General features: G+C 40.5%; 1 protein-coding gene across 2 annotated transcripts in view; it reads left to right on the top strand.

Annotated features, from left to right (window-relative positions):
• The window catches only part of ICK (intestinal cell (MAK-like) kinase), a 73,078-nt gene that overhangs the window by 38,699 nt on the left and 20,837 nt on the right, over positions 1-13,542 (top strand). Inside the window, exons 2-5 of one of the 2 annotated variants that reach the window (XM_006835718.1) lie at positions 1,614-1,886; positions 2,619-2,673; positions 4,824-4,945; positions 6,154-6,233. In XM_006835718.1, the coding sequence (XP_006835781.1) occupies positions 1,786-1,886; positions 2,619-2,673; positions 4,824-4,945; positions 6,154-6,233 (358 nt within the window). In that variant the 5' untranslated portion in view covers positions 1,614-1,785. Of the gene's footprint in view, positions 1-1,602; positions 1,887-2,618; positions 2,674-4,823; positions 4,946-6,153; positions 6,234-13,542 lie in introns of those variants that run through there. The other variant, XM_006835717.1, reaches the window with a different exon arrangement.

Below are 13,542 nucleotides of genomic sequence, written 5' to 3'. Positions count from 1 at the left end.
TGTCTGTGGATATCCAGGGCTCATGTATGAGATTACTAACAAGCATTACTGAATAATGAGATGAGGGACAGTTTGCTATGTCTACTAGGTAGCTAAAGTCTGATCCTCAGAGCCTATGGTTTAGACGGTCAACAACGCTTGGGCCCACAGGGGCTTGGCCTCCTGACCGGGTCTGCACGGTCTGCATCAGATTCCTCCTCATTTATTGTTTGTTAGTATTTTCTTCTTTAGAAAATCTTATGAGATCAAACAGTCAACCATACCCATTACCATGGAGTCAGTTCTGACTCATAGTTGCTCTATAGAATAGAAGTGCCTCATAGGATTATACATCGTTATGGATGCAGGGTGATACATCTTTCTTCTGTAGAGCAAGTGATGGGTTTAAATTTCCGACCTATCAATTAACAGTTGAATGCTTTAACCATATTGAAACCAGGTCTTTTTAAACTTTCAACAATTACTTTAAACCAAAGATGAGAGGGAAAGGGAGCAGGGAAACTAGATTAATGGAAACTAAACAACCAGAATGGAAGTAATGAGAGTGTTCACTCATATGAAGAATTAACTAATGTCATTGAACAATTTGTATAGAAATTGTTGAATGGAAACCTATATGGGTATATAAACCTTCACCAAGACACAATAAAATATCATTAAAAGAGAGAGAGAGAGATTACAGCATTGGAAACCCTATGGGGCAGTTCTGTTCCATTGTCTATTCTGTTGTCTCAATGTTCAGAACTTACTTGATGACATACAATAACAACATTTGTGTAAAAACATTGCAATCACTTAATTAAGTTCATAGTACATTACTTTTATTAGGGACAGACTAGGTGATTATCTTAATTTTTAAAATGAAAACAAATGACTTATTTTAAAATAAAACTGAAAGTCTAAAAGAGGCACACCCTGCATGCAGTCCGTTAATTGCTAAGTTGATTAGTTTGTGAATGTCTAATAGTAAAAATAATACTATTTATGCCTAGCCACAAATAGGTTATGTAGTGTATATAAGTTATTTGTTAGGGGAACTTTAATTTTGGTATTTCTTGACTTTATTTGTTTACATTATTAATTGTAGATAAATTGCACAGAACAATTATATTTAGCACAGATTCTCTGACCTAGACAATTTGTATGCATTGAACATAGTTAACATACAGGAGGATTTGGGCAGCATGGTTATTCAGCAGAAAGGCTTGGAATTGGAGCTTACTTTTGAGTGAATGACAAATGTACTTTCTGAGCACGGTATCTCTAGTTTTAGAAAAAATTGGAAAAGAACATTATTTAGACAAATGATTCTGTGACGGGCCAAATAGTAAATATATTAAGGTCTATGGGCCATATATTCTTTGTTACAACGACTCAGCTCTGCTGTTGTCGTCTGAAAGTTGTCATAGGCAATATAAAAATGAATGTCACAACTGTGTTCCAATAAAACTTTATTTTAAAAACACACACACACACAAAAAAAAAAACACTCAGTGGGCTGGTTTGGCTCACAGATTGCAGTTTGTTGACTCCTGATTTACACTACAACAATGCAATAGCCTACAACTCAAAATGTACATTGACATTTATCCTTGTCCTATTTTTCTCTACAGGCAGAAGACTGATCTTTGAAAATATGTATTTGGGAGACAGTCACGTTGTATTGAATACCTTGTGCTGGTGCTGCCACCGAAAAATCTGGTTACACTCTGGAGAGGCCTGCTACCACTGCAGGACTGAACCACCGCAGCCCTGAGATGAGTGACCGGCCTGAACGGGCACACCATGAATAGATACACAACAATCAAGCAGCTTGGGGATGGAACCTACGGGTCTGTCTTGCTGGGGAGGAGCATCGAGTCTGGGGAACTGATTGCTATCAAAAAGTAAAAATTTCATCCTTCACTACTTACTATGCGTTGTCAATGTATTTGGTACTCTGAAATTTTTCTAAAAGGGAGTGGTAGGAGGCACGGAGAAGAACCTAGATACTGATTTCTGTGGATTAGATGATTGTTGAGCTTTACACTGATGATGTCTGAAAAACATCCTCACCTTAGTTTTACTCCTTTGCATATAGCACTAAAGGAGCTCTGGTGGTGCAATGAGTAAGGTGTTGGGTTGCTAACTGCAAGGTCAGCAGTTCAAACTCACCAGCTGCTCTTCTGAAGAAACATGAGGCTATCTGCTCCTGTGAAGATTTACAGTCTTGGGAACCCTACGGAGCTGTTGTCCTCTATCCTATAGGGCTGCTATGAGTTGAAATTGACTGAGTGGTAGTGGGTCATATCACACTGTGTATTTTTTCAAAGTGCTTCTATATGAACCTCATTTTACAGGAGACGCTGAAAAATTCAGTGATTTACTTTGGGTATGTTGATGTGTTGCTGCATAACAGATTGCTCCAAAACTTACTGGATTAAAACAATACACATTTATTATCTCATTAATTTCTGTCACCTGGGAACCTGGGCACAGCCTAGCTGGGTCTTCAGCATCAGGGTTTCTCATGAAGCTGAGATCAATGGGGCCACAGGTGAACGAAAATATTTTTCAGATACAAAGTTTAAACTGCTATTAGAAGTAAGCCTGCTATCTATCTGTTTCTTTTCTTTTAGAATGAAAAGGAAGTTTTATTCCTGGGAGGAATGCATGAACCTTCGGGAGGTTAAGGTATTTATTAATACACTAGGGAATAATTTATGTATTGAAATAGCTTTATGACTGCTTAGGTTTATAACTGATGCAGTTATTTCATTTGAATTTGTTCATAAATGCAAAAGGGGGGGCAGATGATAGCATTTGCAGCTAATCGCTGAAAGTAGATTACTATGTTACATTAGTGACTCTACTTTTATTAGAAAACCTATACCTCTCCTTTGCAAACCGTTTCTGAGTCAAAATAAGAAACCTTTTTTAAAAGATACCTCTGTAAAGTGAATCAAATAAAGTTTCCTACTCATAATTAATTTTTTCTATTAAACTAAAAAAGACTTTATTACCCACGATTCTCTCTTATAAACGAGAGCTATGAGCTAGCTCCTCTTTTCGACACACCAGCAATTCAATCTGAAGGCACTTTCCTCCCTACCCAGAATGTTCTTCTTGAAAAGCTTTAAACCTGCTGCATTTGACTCTGTGTGGATGTGCTTGTCAGCTGCTCATCCACTGGATTTCTCAGCTATGACTGGTGGTGTGTACTTACCAAACAGGAAAAAATGATGGCTGTAGTCCAGGAGAGTCCAATCAGGCCGTGCTAGTACTTGTTACCCTGGGAAAGCTAGGAATCCAACCCAACAAAAAAGTCATCAGCTTGGTTGGATCATTCTGGCAAATTGAGCGGGACAGTTGAGGAGTCCCAGCCTGAGAAGTATCCAGCATCCCTCCAGGAACTTGTCTTTCAGGGAAAAAGCTTCAGAAAAGTCTTATTTTGTTCTTATCCTATGACTGTCCTTCCCTCTTCCCAGCTGCTCGAAGTTCTGGTAGCGTAGTGGTTATGAATCGGGCTGTGAACCGCAAGGTCAGCAGTTCGAAACTACCAGCTGCTCCGCGGGAGAAAGATGAGGCTTTCTGCTCCCATAAAGATTTACACCCTCGGAAACCCTGTACAGGGTCGCTATGAGTCGGAACCAACTCCACGACACTTAACAACAACAACATACCACATTTCCAAGCTCTGATCCCTGGAATCTTCCTTAGAGATTCTGATACTTAGTTTAACGTTCTCTTCTTCAAGCCCTTTCTGTTTGTTTTTTTATAGAAGACAAGTTTTGTTTTTTTAAAGGAAATTCAAAGACAGAGTCTTAGCACTGGTTATTATTGGCCTCATTCTGTGGGAAGAGGCGTTTTGAATAAAAGAGTTTATCTAACTGGACAGAGTGTTCAGACTTTATTGAAGGAGACAGTCGATCAAAATCTGATCATTAAAGGATTTGTCTTGTGAGTAAACTAACACGTGGATTTTTCTGGCTGTTGTACATGAGCGAGATTGCTGCTCAGTGATAGAAAACTCTACATGTTTGCCATCAATAGCACTAGTCAGGCAAACAGAAAATAATGTGCATATGGCTGTGTTCGCATGTATGTTCCAAGAAGCAGAAAGCTGCAAATGTGAAAGGAAGGATGAGTAAGCAGAGACAATGTGCCATTTTCAGAGCCACCCTCTTGTCCCTCAGCCCTTGCCTGACTCTCTGCCTTTGCTCTTCTTAAAAAGCTAGGGATTTCTCTGATCTCACTTCAGGAGCATTGCAGTGAGGCTTCTGCTTCTTGAACCTGTCCTATGCAATTAAAGCTCCCTTTGTGAGGAGCACCGCTTGGGTCATGGACACACATGAGTCAGGCGGAAGTCAGAAGTTGAGAGAATTGGTCCATCAGCCTCAGCCTCTGTTCAAAGTGCCTGCGGACTCTTAGCTGGTGATCTCAGTCCAAAACAATTGCCTTCTCCAATGACAGATAATACAAAGCCTCAGCTTTCTTTATTGGCACCCCTCTGGAACACCCATTGCATGAATTCCATCACTGGGAGGGGGCAGGCCAAAAACAACCCATTAGTGCATGGCCTTGTCCTGGGGCAGCCAGCGAATACCAGTTAATGACAAAGTATTTACCTTCTAGTCCACGAATTACAATAGTTTTTCTATGTAAAGTTGCTGTTGATTTCAGAGAAATGCATTTTATTAAGTTGTCAATAAAATATGAGTTATGACATAAGTCTATAGCATTTCCATGATCTAGAATGAGATGTTTCTTCTTAAGCATATATGGGATTACATTTCTTTTTCAGCATCAGATTTGTTCTCATGGTTTTCTTCCTCGTATTTCAGTCTTTAAAGAAGCTCAACCATGCCAATGTAGTAAAACTGAAAGAAGTTATCAGGGAAAATGATCATCTTTATTTTATCTTCGAGTACATGAAGGAAAACCTTTACCAGCTCATTAAAGAAAGGTACAGTGTGGTCATGATCTTGGAAATAAACATTGCAAAAAAGGATCTTATTACACTTTCCCAAGACTGTCTCTAATCATTTAACAGTCTTTCTACTTAGGCTTTGTTATTTGAAGTTGCCCAGAAATGAGAGGCCTGACCCACCTTCCTGTTACCTAGGCCTTACTATAGCCTCATAGAAATTGCAGTAAAACCCATGAAAGCCAGAACTTACGGAAGATGGAAACCTGTCAGAAAGAGAAAATGCAAATATATATATATATATTCATTAAAATAAGCAATAGAAAAGTACTAAGACTACCCTATCAAAGGCAGAAAACTTGTGAGACTTAGAAAAACAAGGCAGTTCCGTTACGTTCCAACTCTCCCAGGTTTCTCTGTGGTTTCAGTATAACCGTTCCCATGTTTTAGTGGGGCATTTACACAAAGAAGCTCAGAGATTTAGCACACTCTGCAGCTCTGCATTCAGATAAGGCCATACTGACAGAGAAACTAGTCAGGTGTTATACACAGTTTTGTCTCTTCTGAGACCACCATTGGACACTTCCAAGTCTATTTCAGTTTCTTCCTTGCTACCGTGTTTGGGAACTTGCCTCTTGAGAATAAGAAAGCAATAAGGTTACCTGCTATGATAATTTTGAACTTTTAAAGTGAATCATATAAAGCCTCTTAGGTACGTTTTCTTGGTGGCAAAATGAATGTCATTCAGAACATCTCCCGGAAAGATTTCAGTGCACAGATAGCATCTTCATTATCAATGTTAGCAATGAAGCTGTGTGACTTGCCCAACCAGGGGAAATGTTATTATCTACTGTACTTCCCAATGTCTTCATCCCGGAGACTTCAAATTTCCCCAACTAAATTGTTTTTTAAAGTTTTAGTTTATTCTCATTATGAGGAAGAGGAGAGATTTAGATTTATGTATGCTATGTGGAGAGAATTTTTTCTTTGTTTACTTTAAAATGTATAATCTTTTCTGTTTTGTTAAAACTTAATGTATTTTGGTGTTTGTAAAGCACCTCTCCTAAGGATAAACGATTTTTCTTTCCTTTGTTCTTTACTGCCAAAGGAACAAGTTAAAGATTAACACGCCTGCACGTGCTTTGTTTTCATCCTCTGTATAATCAAAAGAACAAAAAAGGGGGATTGTTTTTTCTTTCATAAACCTAGAATTGTGTTTTGTTTTGTTTTGTTTCTGACCCATATAGAAATAAGCTGTTCCCCGAATCTGCCATACGTAATATCACGTACCAGATACTGCAGGGGCTCGCATTTATTCACAAACACGGTAAGTGATTTTGACTATTACTCTTTTGAATGGCAGGGAAATGGCAGTGTCAGGTAGATGTTCAAAGCATCACTGTCTTTTGTGACTGATTTCCCAAAAAAGATGGAGAAATTGAGAGGCTAGCAATGAATTTTGACTTGTGTGATCTTCTAAAACTTCATTTCTGAGCTTTTCTCATTATTTATCATGCCTGTATTTATTTTACTTAGGCTTTAAAGAATAAAAATCATTTATAGTTCTCTAAAAGTCAGTCCTGGAGTGGCACTATAGGATAAGCACTGGACTGCTAACTGAAAGGGCTGTGGTTCAAAACCTTCTGCGGCTCCTTAGAAATCCTATACATGGTTGATGTGAGTTGGAACTGACTTGAGGGCACTTAACAACAACAAAGAATCAGTGCTTATCATGAAGGAAAAACCAAAGATTAGAATTCAAAGAACTTTCTCTTATTCTAGTTCACTGACTAATACTACCTTACTGTGGCTTCTCATTTTCTCAATATATTTATATTTCGTCTTTATTCAGAAGGGTTTAAAAGTGATTTGACATGATTTATGTGACACAGATCAATAAAATAAAATAATTAGCAAAGATGAAAAAGAAATATCAGAAGAAATCTAAGGCTTGATAGAACACAGAGTGACATTAATACTCAAAATGTATGCCAGAAGGTTTTATATAAATACAAGAAGCAGGTTACAAATTTTATTTTAGGCTTGTTGTCAGCCAATGCAAAATATGGACCATGACCAATTATAACATACAAAGTTCTCTCCAGGGAAAAACAAATCGGAAACAGAACGACTGTTGATACAGAGACCAGTGAGTGTTCTCCTATGGGTCCCCATAGAGGGTACAGTGTGTAACAGCATATAAACACTGCATATTGTAAGCAGTGACAGGTTACATGTCATATTTCTCACTATAAGCCAATGGCATCACCTGATCAGAGAGATCAGTTCTGCTGGGGCCCAGTGTGATTTGCCCTGGGGATGGTCTGGTTAGTCTAGGGAGAGATTTAGAGTATCCAGAGTAGCTGATGGCTGTATGCATTTCAGGAAATCCTCCATTAGTGTTGTTTTTCTCAGGTGAGCTTTTCAAAGGTTTTGGGCACAGTGAGTTTGTGATGATATTCCCTAGCAAGTACTAGTCTTTGTTACTAGTTGGGTACAGGCCCTGCTCGGGTGGATTTATATTTTCTGCCTGAATGAGCAGATCCATGAATGGAGTCTGGAGTCTCTTAAGGAGGTCACTTGAAGTCGCTTCAACATACAGACAGATGGGTGAAGCAGTTGATTTTACACAGGCAGAAATTCCTTCACCCCCAGTCTAAAGGGAGTGTTGCCATTGCAAATGTGCCAACAAATGAGTTTCATTACCCATTCTCAAGGTCAAGTGGAAGCCCTCTATCAACAGAGTTCATTCAGACTTGATGCAAATTGGCAGTGACTAGGAAAAAACCTCAGCCTGGAGCGCTGGTCACCACAGCATGTACATAGCACATCTAGGCTGGTTACCAGCCTGCTCTTTAACTCATAAGTAACCCCTCCCAGTTAAAGACTACATGAAACACAGACAGACAAACTTCAGCTGTCTGTGCACATCCATACAGCCTTGGCAATGTTGAGTAATCCGTAAGTAATATGCAAAATGGAATCAAATTGTGAACCAATTCTAGTAAAAAAAAAATTTGTGATTCCACTTACATTGATAGAATGTCATATACTTTAGCCTTTATTCACACAAGAATTCATACGAACTCATGTGTGTTTGACAAAAAAAGAAAGGGTATAAAATCAGAAGGACTCTCTGAAGAGAAAGGTCCAATAGCTGCCAACTAGTGTCTTTGTAATTGGGGCTTTGTTTAATACTGGACCTAAAAAGAAAGTTAATGTTCTTCCGCTTTCATTTAAAAATATTTTTTCTCTCTCTCTGTTTTTTTTTTTTTTCCCCTTTCTTTTCACGAGACTTAGATATTGCCCAAAAGAACTTGGTGCCTTTCTGTACGTGTTTACTTAATTCTAATCGGATGTGTATATGCATGCGCTCACATATAGACCCACCACATACACATTCATGTACACATGCACACACTCATCCCCTATACACACACATGCCCACATACATGCATACTTTTAGTAGCCAGTAGTTTAGCATTCATGTACTACTATGTCCGTACAACTCCCTGAAACTCTGAACTATCACGTTCCTTCGTATGTCTTACACATTAGGACTATATATGGAAGCAGTGCAAGGGAAAGCTCAGTTTATGGAGGTTAGCCCATTTCTGATTTTATAACTCACATTTAAATCCCAGCACTATTACCATTAATAAGAAGCATTGGTAGTGTAGTGGGTTATGAGTTGGGCTTCTAACTATAAGGTCAGCAGTTCAAATCTACCAGCCAAATCTTGAGAAGGATGTGACTTTCTGCTCCCGTAAAGGTTTACAGCCTTGCAGACTCTATACAAGGTCTCTATGAGTTAGAACTGACTCACCAACACACAACCACCACCCATTACCATTGGCAGAGATTCTTTTCCCAAGCTCTTAAGTGCCCAGTTCTAGTTTGAGCTTAGTTATACTTCATCTTTTGCCTTATTTATTCTCTGACAACTTTTCAGATAGACAGGTGGTATCTATTGATTTCAAAGTAAAGATAAGTTCAGAGAGGTTTAAGCCCTATCGAAGATTTTACTGCAATGAAATTGTAGAAATTGGCTCAGATTTTCTGCTCATTTTGCCAAGATTCGCTAGAAAAGCCTGTCTTTCTTAAAGCAAGAGAATAAAAGTTGACCAAAATGATAGTACTAATTGTAGGTGGGCTCTATATTAGTTTTACAGGTCCTAATCTCATTTTTATTGATAAATGAGTTTTAGAATCTTTTTCCAAAATGTTTTCATATGCCATTGACTTGACTTACGTTAAACGCACAGGTAACTCCCTATTATTCCTGGTGTGGTGCTGTAGGATAAATCACTGGACCGCAAGCTTGGTTTGAACCACCAGTTGCATTTCAAACTGACCAGTGCTTACCCTACAGCTCCACACCAGTACTCCAGTAATGGGAAAGATAATCTGAAGTGTTTCCTCGATTTGTCCTGTGAGCTTCAGGTCCTCTTGGGTGTGCTTCAGCTCTTTCTCACTGAGCGAAGGTGCGCTCTGCCCTGGGGAGTAGACTCCTTGGAGAGGGCACTGCAGGCCGTTGCTATGGTCATAGTTCATGTCACTGAGCACTTTTCCCCCTGCAGGGAATTTCAACATGGCTCTGCTTGTGCAATGCCAAAACATAAGCACTTTGCAGGAAATAAATAATTGATACAAGCTGCACATTGCATCCTTGATCGGCCCTTACAAATGTCTCGGTCATGCTTGTGCATGGATGTCATCAAAAATGCCCTGGGTGCTTGGAGGGCAATGTTTTACCCCAGGAGGTTGCTCCTGGCATCTGTGCTTCACCAGGGACTTGCTGTCCTTGACCTTGAGACAGTTCTTTGCCTTTCTGCACATTGTTATCCTCATTTTTTAAAACTTAGATTGTACCAGAGACCTTATTGATAAAAACACTGTGGGTTTAATTTCAGCACTATCTCTAGAACTACAGTTCCCATAGCAGGAAGGTATGCTCCATAAATGCACAGTGGTTCAGTATTCTCTGGTTATTTCCATATATTCACATCAGCTTCATCATTAACAGAACGTGGCAGAAGGGAAAAAGCCTTCTTTGTGGCTTGATGTTTTCCTTGCCTGAGGGCTATTCGTGAACAAGGAGGCACATTTTCTGCCAGGATGAAAGAAAAAACATCTCTGTTATTCATCTGGCATGCTGTGCCTTGAGATTAAATTGAAGGTCTGTCCCTGTCTTCTGGAAGCCAAGCAGTTTTAAACAGGGAAGTTCTTATCTTAAAGGCACTTTGCTGTGGTAGAATCTCTTACAGCAGCTATAAGGATGACAGTGCATATCAGTAGAACCACATGTACCCATCAGGAATCAGGGCAGAATTCTAGCACCACCTCCTCACAGGATGGACGTGTTACTGTCACAAGCTTCATGAGTCTTAATTCGTATCTGCAAAATGTAGAGCCATGTCTGCCTGCCCACTTCACCAGGTGTTAGGTGTCGGGAGAGTTAAATGAGAAGATGCATACTACTAATAGCAACTGACTCTTGCGAAGTGCCCACATGCCAGGCACTGCTCCAGCATCTCTATAAATCCCAACACATCCAATCCTGTAAAACTAGCCCACACAGCAGATGGCATTATGTTCCCATTTTATAGATGAGGAAACTGAGACACAGAGAGATTTGAAATCAGGCAACTTGGCTGATCTGTACACTTAACCTTTATGGTATATGGCTTCCTGTACATATACAGTAATGTTTTGTTAAAATTTGTTGTTGTGAAGTATCTTTGGGTCAGTTCTGACTCATAGCGACCCTGTATAGGGTTTCCAAGGAGTGACTGTTGGGGTTGAACTTCCGACCTTACTTATCCTACCACTCCACACCAGGACCCCTTTGTTAAAATAGAGCTGTTAAAATTGTACATTTCATGAGGGTCTTATACCTTTTAATTGTTGTTTTTAAGAATATGCACAGCAAAACATACACTAATTCAACAATGAAAAAGGAAGTTCATATGCAATTCAGTGACATTGATTATATTCTTTGAGTTGTACAGCCATTCTGTTTGGGGTCTGGAGTCTTACGAGAGAGCTTCCTTAATGTAAATGAAATATTAACTGCTGAACTAATAACCACTGTATGAGTACATATAGGGTCACCAAGATGGGGTCTAGGGTGAAGGGGAAACCCTCTCTTCCCAATGAATGTTAGAGTTGATCATGTAGATGTGGTTCAAGATTTAAAGAAGTTTATTACCATTCCATGAGGTGAGGAAGGGGCAACTTGAGAGGTGCAGACAGCAGTTCTGTGGTTCAGGTCCAGGCGGGCAGAGAGTGAAGCAGGTGATGAAGGCAGTTTTATACTAGGAGTGGAGTTGTTAAGTGCCCTCTAGTTGGTTCAGACTCATATCGACCCTGAATAGGGTTCCCAAGGAGTGGCTTGTGAGTTTGAATAGCTGACCTTGTGGTTCAGACTGACCTTGTGGTCCAGACTGACCTTGTGGTCCAGTGCATTATCCTACAATGCCACATCAGGACTATTGTTTTTGTTGTTGTGCCATCTACTCAGTTCCGGTTCATAGTGACTGACCTTGTATAGGGTTTCCAAGGAGCGGCTGGTGAGTTTGAACCACTGACCTTGTAGTTCAAACTGACCTTGTGGTCCAAACCCACCATGTGGTCGAGTGCTTATCCTACAGTGCCACACCAGGACTCCAAGGAACTAAGTAGCTCTGGTGGCGTAGTGGTTATGAGTCGCACTGCTAACCTCAAGGCCAACAGTTCAAAACTATCCACTGTTCCATGGGAGAAAGATGAGGCTTTTTCCTCCATCCAACAAATTTGGAGTCTTGGTGTGACCCTGGGGGTTAATGTGCCAGACTGCAAAGTCGTTTCAACTGAAAGGTCAGCAGTTCAAACTTATCAGCTGCTCCTTAGAAACCCTATTCAGGGTCACTATGAGTTGGAACGAATTGATGCATTTGAGTTATGGTGTTGGAAGAGAATATTGAAAGTGCCATGGGCTTCCAAAAGAACCAACAGATCTGTGTTGGAAGAAGTGCAGCCAGAGCACTCCTTGGAGGCCAGGATGGCTAAACTTCATCTCTCGTACTTCAGACATATTGTCCAAAGGGACAAGTCAATGGAGAAGGAGATCATGTTTAGTAAGGTGGAGGGTTAGAGAAAAAGAGGAAGACCCCCAGCGAGATGGATTGGCAAAGTGGCGGCATCAATGGGCTCAAGTGTGGCAACAATTATGAGGTTGGCCCAGGACCCGGCAGTGTTTCATTCTGCTGTGCATAGGGTTGCTATGAGTCGGTACCAACTCGATGGCACCTAACAACAATAAAATGAGTTGGAACTCGACTCAACAACAGAAGCAACTAAGACACTGTCCTTCATCTATTGTTCCAGGCTAACAGAGAAAAGGTCTTATTACCAAGGAATAGAACTTGTGGGTATATGGGTAATAATTGCTAATGGCTGGTGTGGTACTGTAGGATCAGCACTGGACTGTGAACCACAAGGTTGGCAGATAAAACCCACCAGCTGCTCCTTGGAAACCCTACACAGGGTCGCTATGAGTCGGAGTCGACTCGGCAGCACTAACAACATTATACAATAATGAAAAGAGCAGAGGGCTAGATAGCCTACAGACATATTCACAAATTCTTCCAACATATAAAGGCTTCTCACTGAAGACAGTGTACCAGATTCAGCATATGCTGACTGACAGATACAGATTTCATCATTCATTTTTAAGTCTGCGGTTTGAATTTTTTTCTAGTCATTTTTCCACTGACAGTTGGTTTTTGGGCTTACGTATGATTGATAGAAAAGGGCAGATCCTTTTGATGGACATACTATTGTTTTTGTCATTGTTAAGTCTGTTGAGTCAGTTCCAACTCAGGGACCCTGTATCAAATTTCCGAGGGGCAGCTGGTGGGTTTGAACTGCTGACCTTGTGGTTCACAGTCCAGTGCTGACACTACAGCTCCACATCAGAAGTCTGATGGACATATAGAGAGCCTGAATTGTCATTTTCCCAGAATTAAAGAAGAGTTTTCAGTGAGGGAAAAGATCAAGCTAGGCTGACAGGAAGTGAATGTTGTTGACAGAGGTGTCACCCAGGGTGGTGTTGTTGTTAAGTGCCGTCAGTTTCAACTTATAGCGACCCTGTATAGGGTTTCTGAGGAACGGCTGGTTCAAACCAACCGTGCAGTCCAGTGCGTTGACCTGTAGCGCCACACCAGGACTCCGTGACCCAGGGTAGAAGCAAGGTATAGGGTCTGCAGTTCAGAAATGCCACTTGTATTTGTGTTCAAGTTAATGTGGTGGGATGAACTGATTAGGGAGAAGTTTTGAATTTGTTGAGGTGGGTGTTACAGATGAGGGCTGAAAAACACATGACTCATTATAAGGGAAGTGGCACAAAACTTTGGAAACAACAATTTAGCCCAGCTAGAGGAGGAAAAAGGAGCTCTGGTAGAGTAGTGGTTACGAATCGGGCTGCGAATCTGAAAGTCGGTGGTTCAAAACTACCAGCTGCTCCGCGGGAGAAAGATGAGGCTTTCTACTCCCATAAGGATTTACACCCTCGGAAACCCTGTACAGGGTCGCTATGGGTCGGAACCGACTCAACGGCACTTAACAACAACAACAGAGCAGGAAAAAGGAGCTCT

This window comes from Chrysochloris asiatica, unplaced genomic scaffold (assembly GCF_000296735.1).
Source record: "Chrysochloris asiatica unplaced genomic scaffold, ChrAsi1.0 scaffold00019, whole genome shotgun sequence".
NCBI classification, from domain to species: Eukaryota; Metazoa; Chordata; class Mammalia; order Afrosoricida; family Chrysochloridae; genus Chrysochloris; species Chrysochloris asiatica.
Note: the sequence above shows the minus strand (reverse complement) of the source record. Positions and strands in the feature narration are given on the sequence as shown.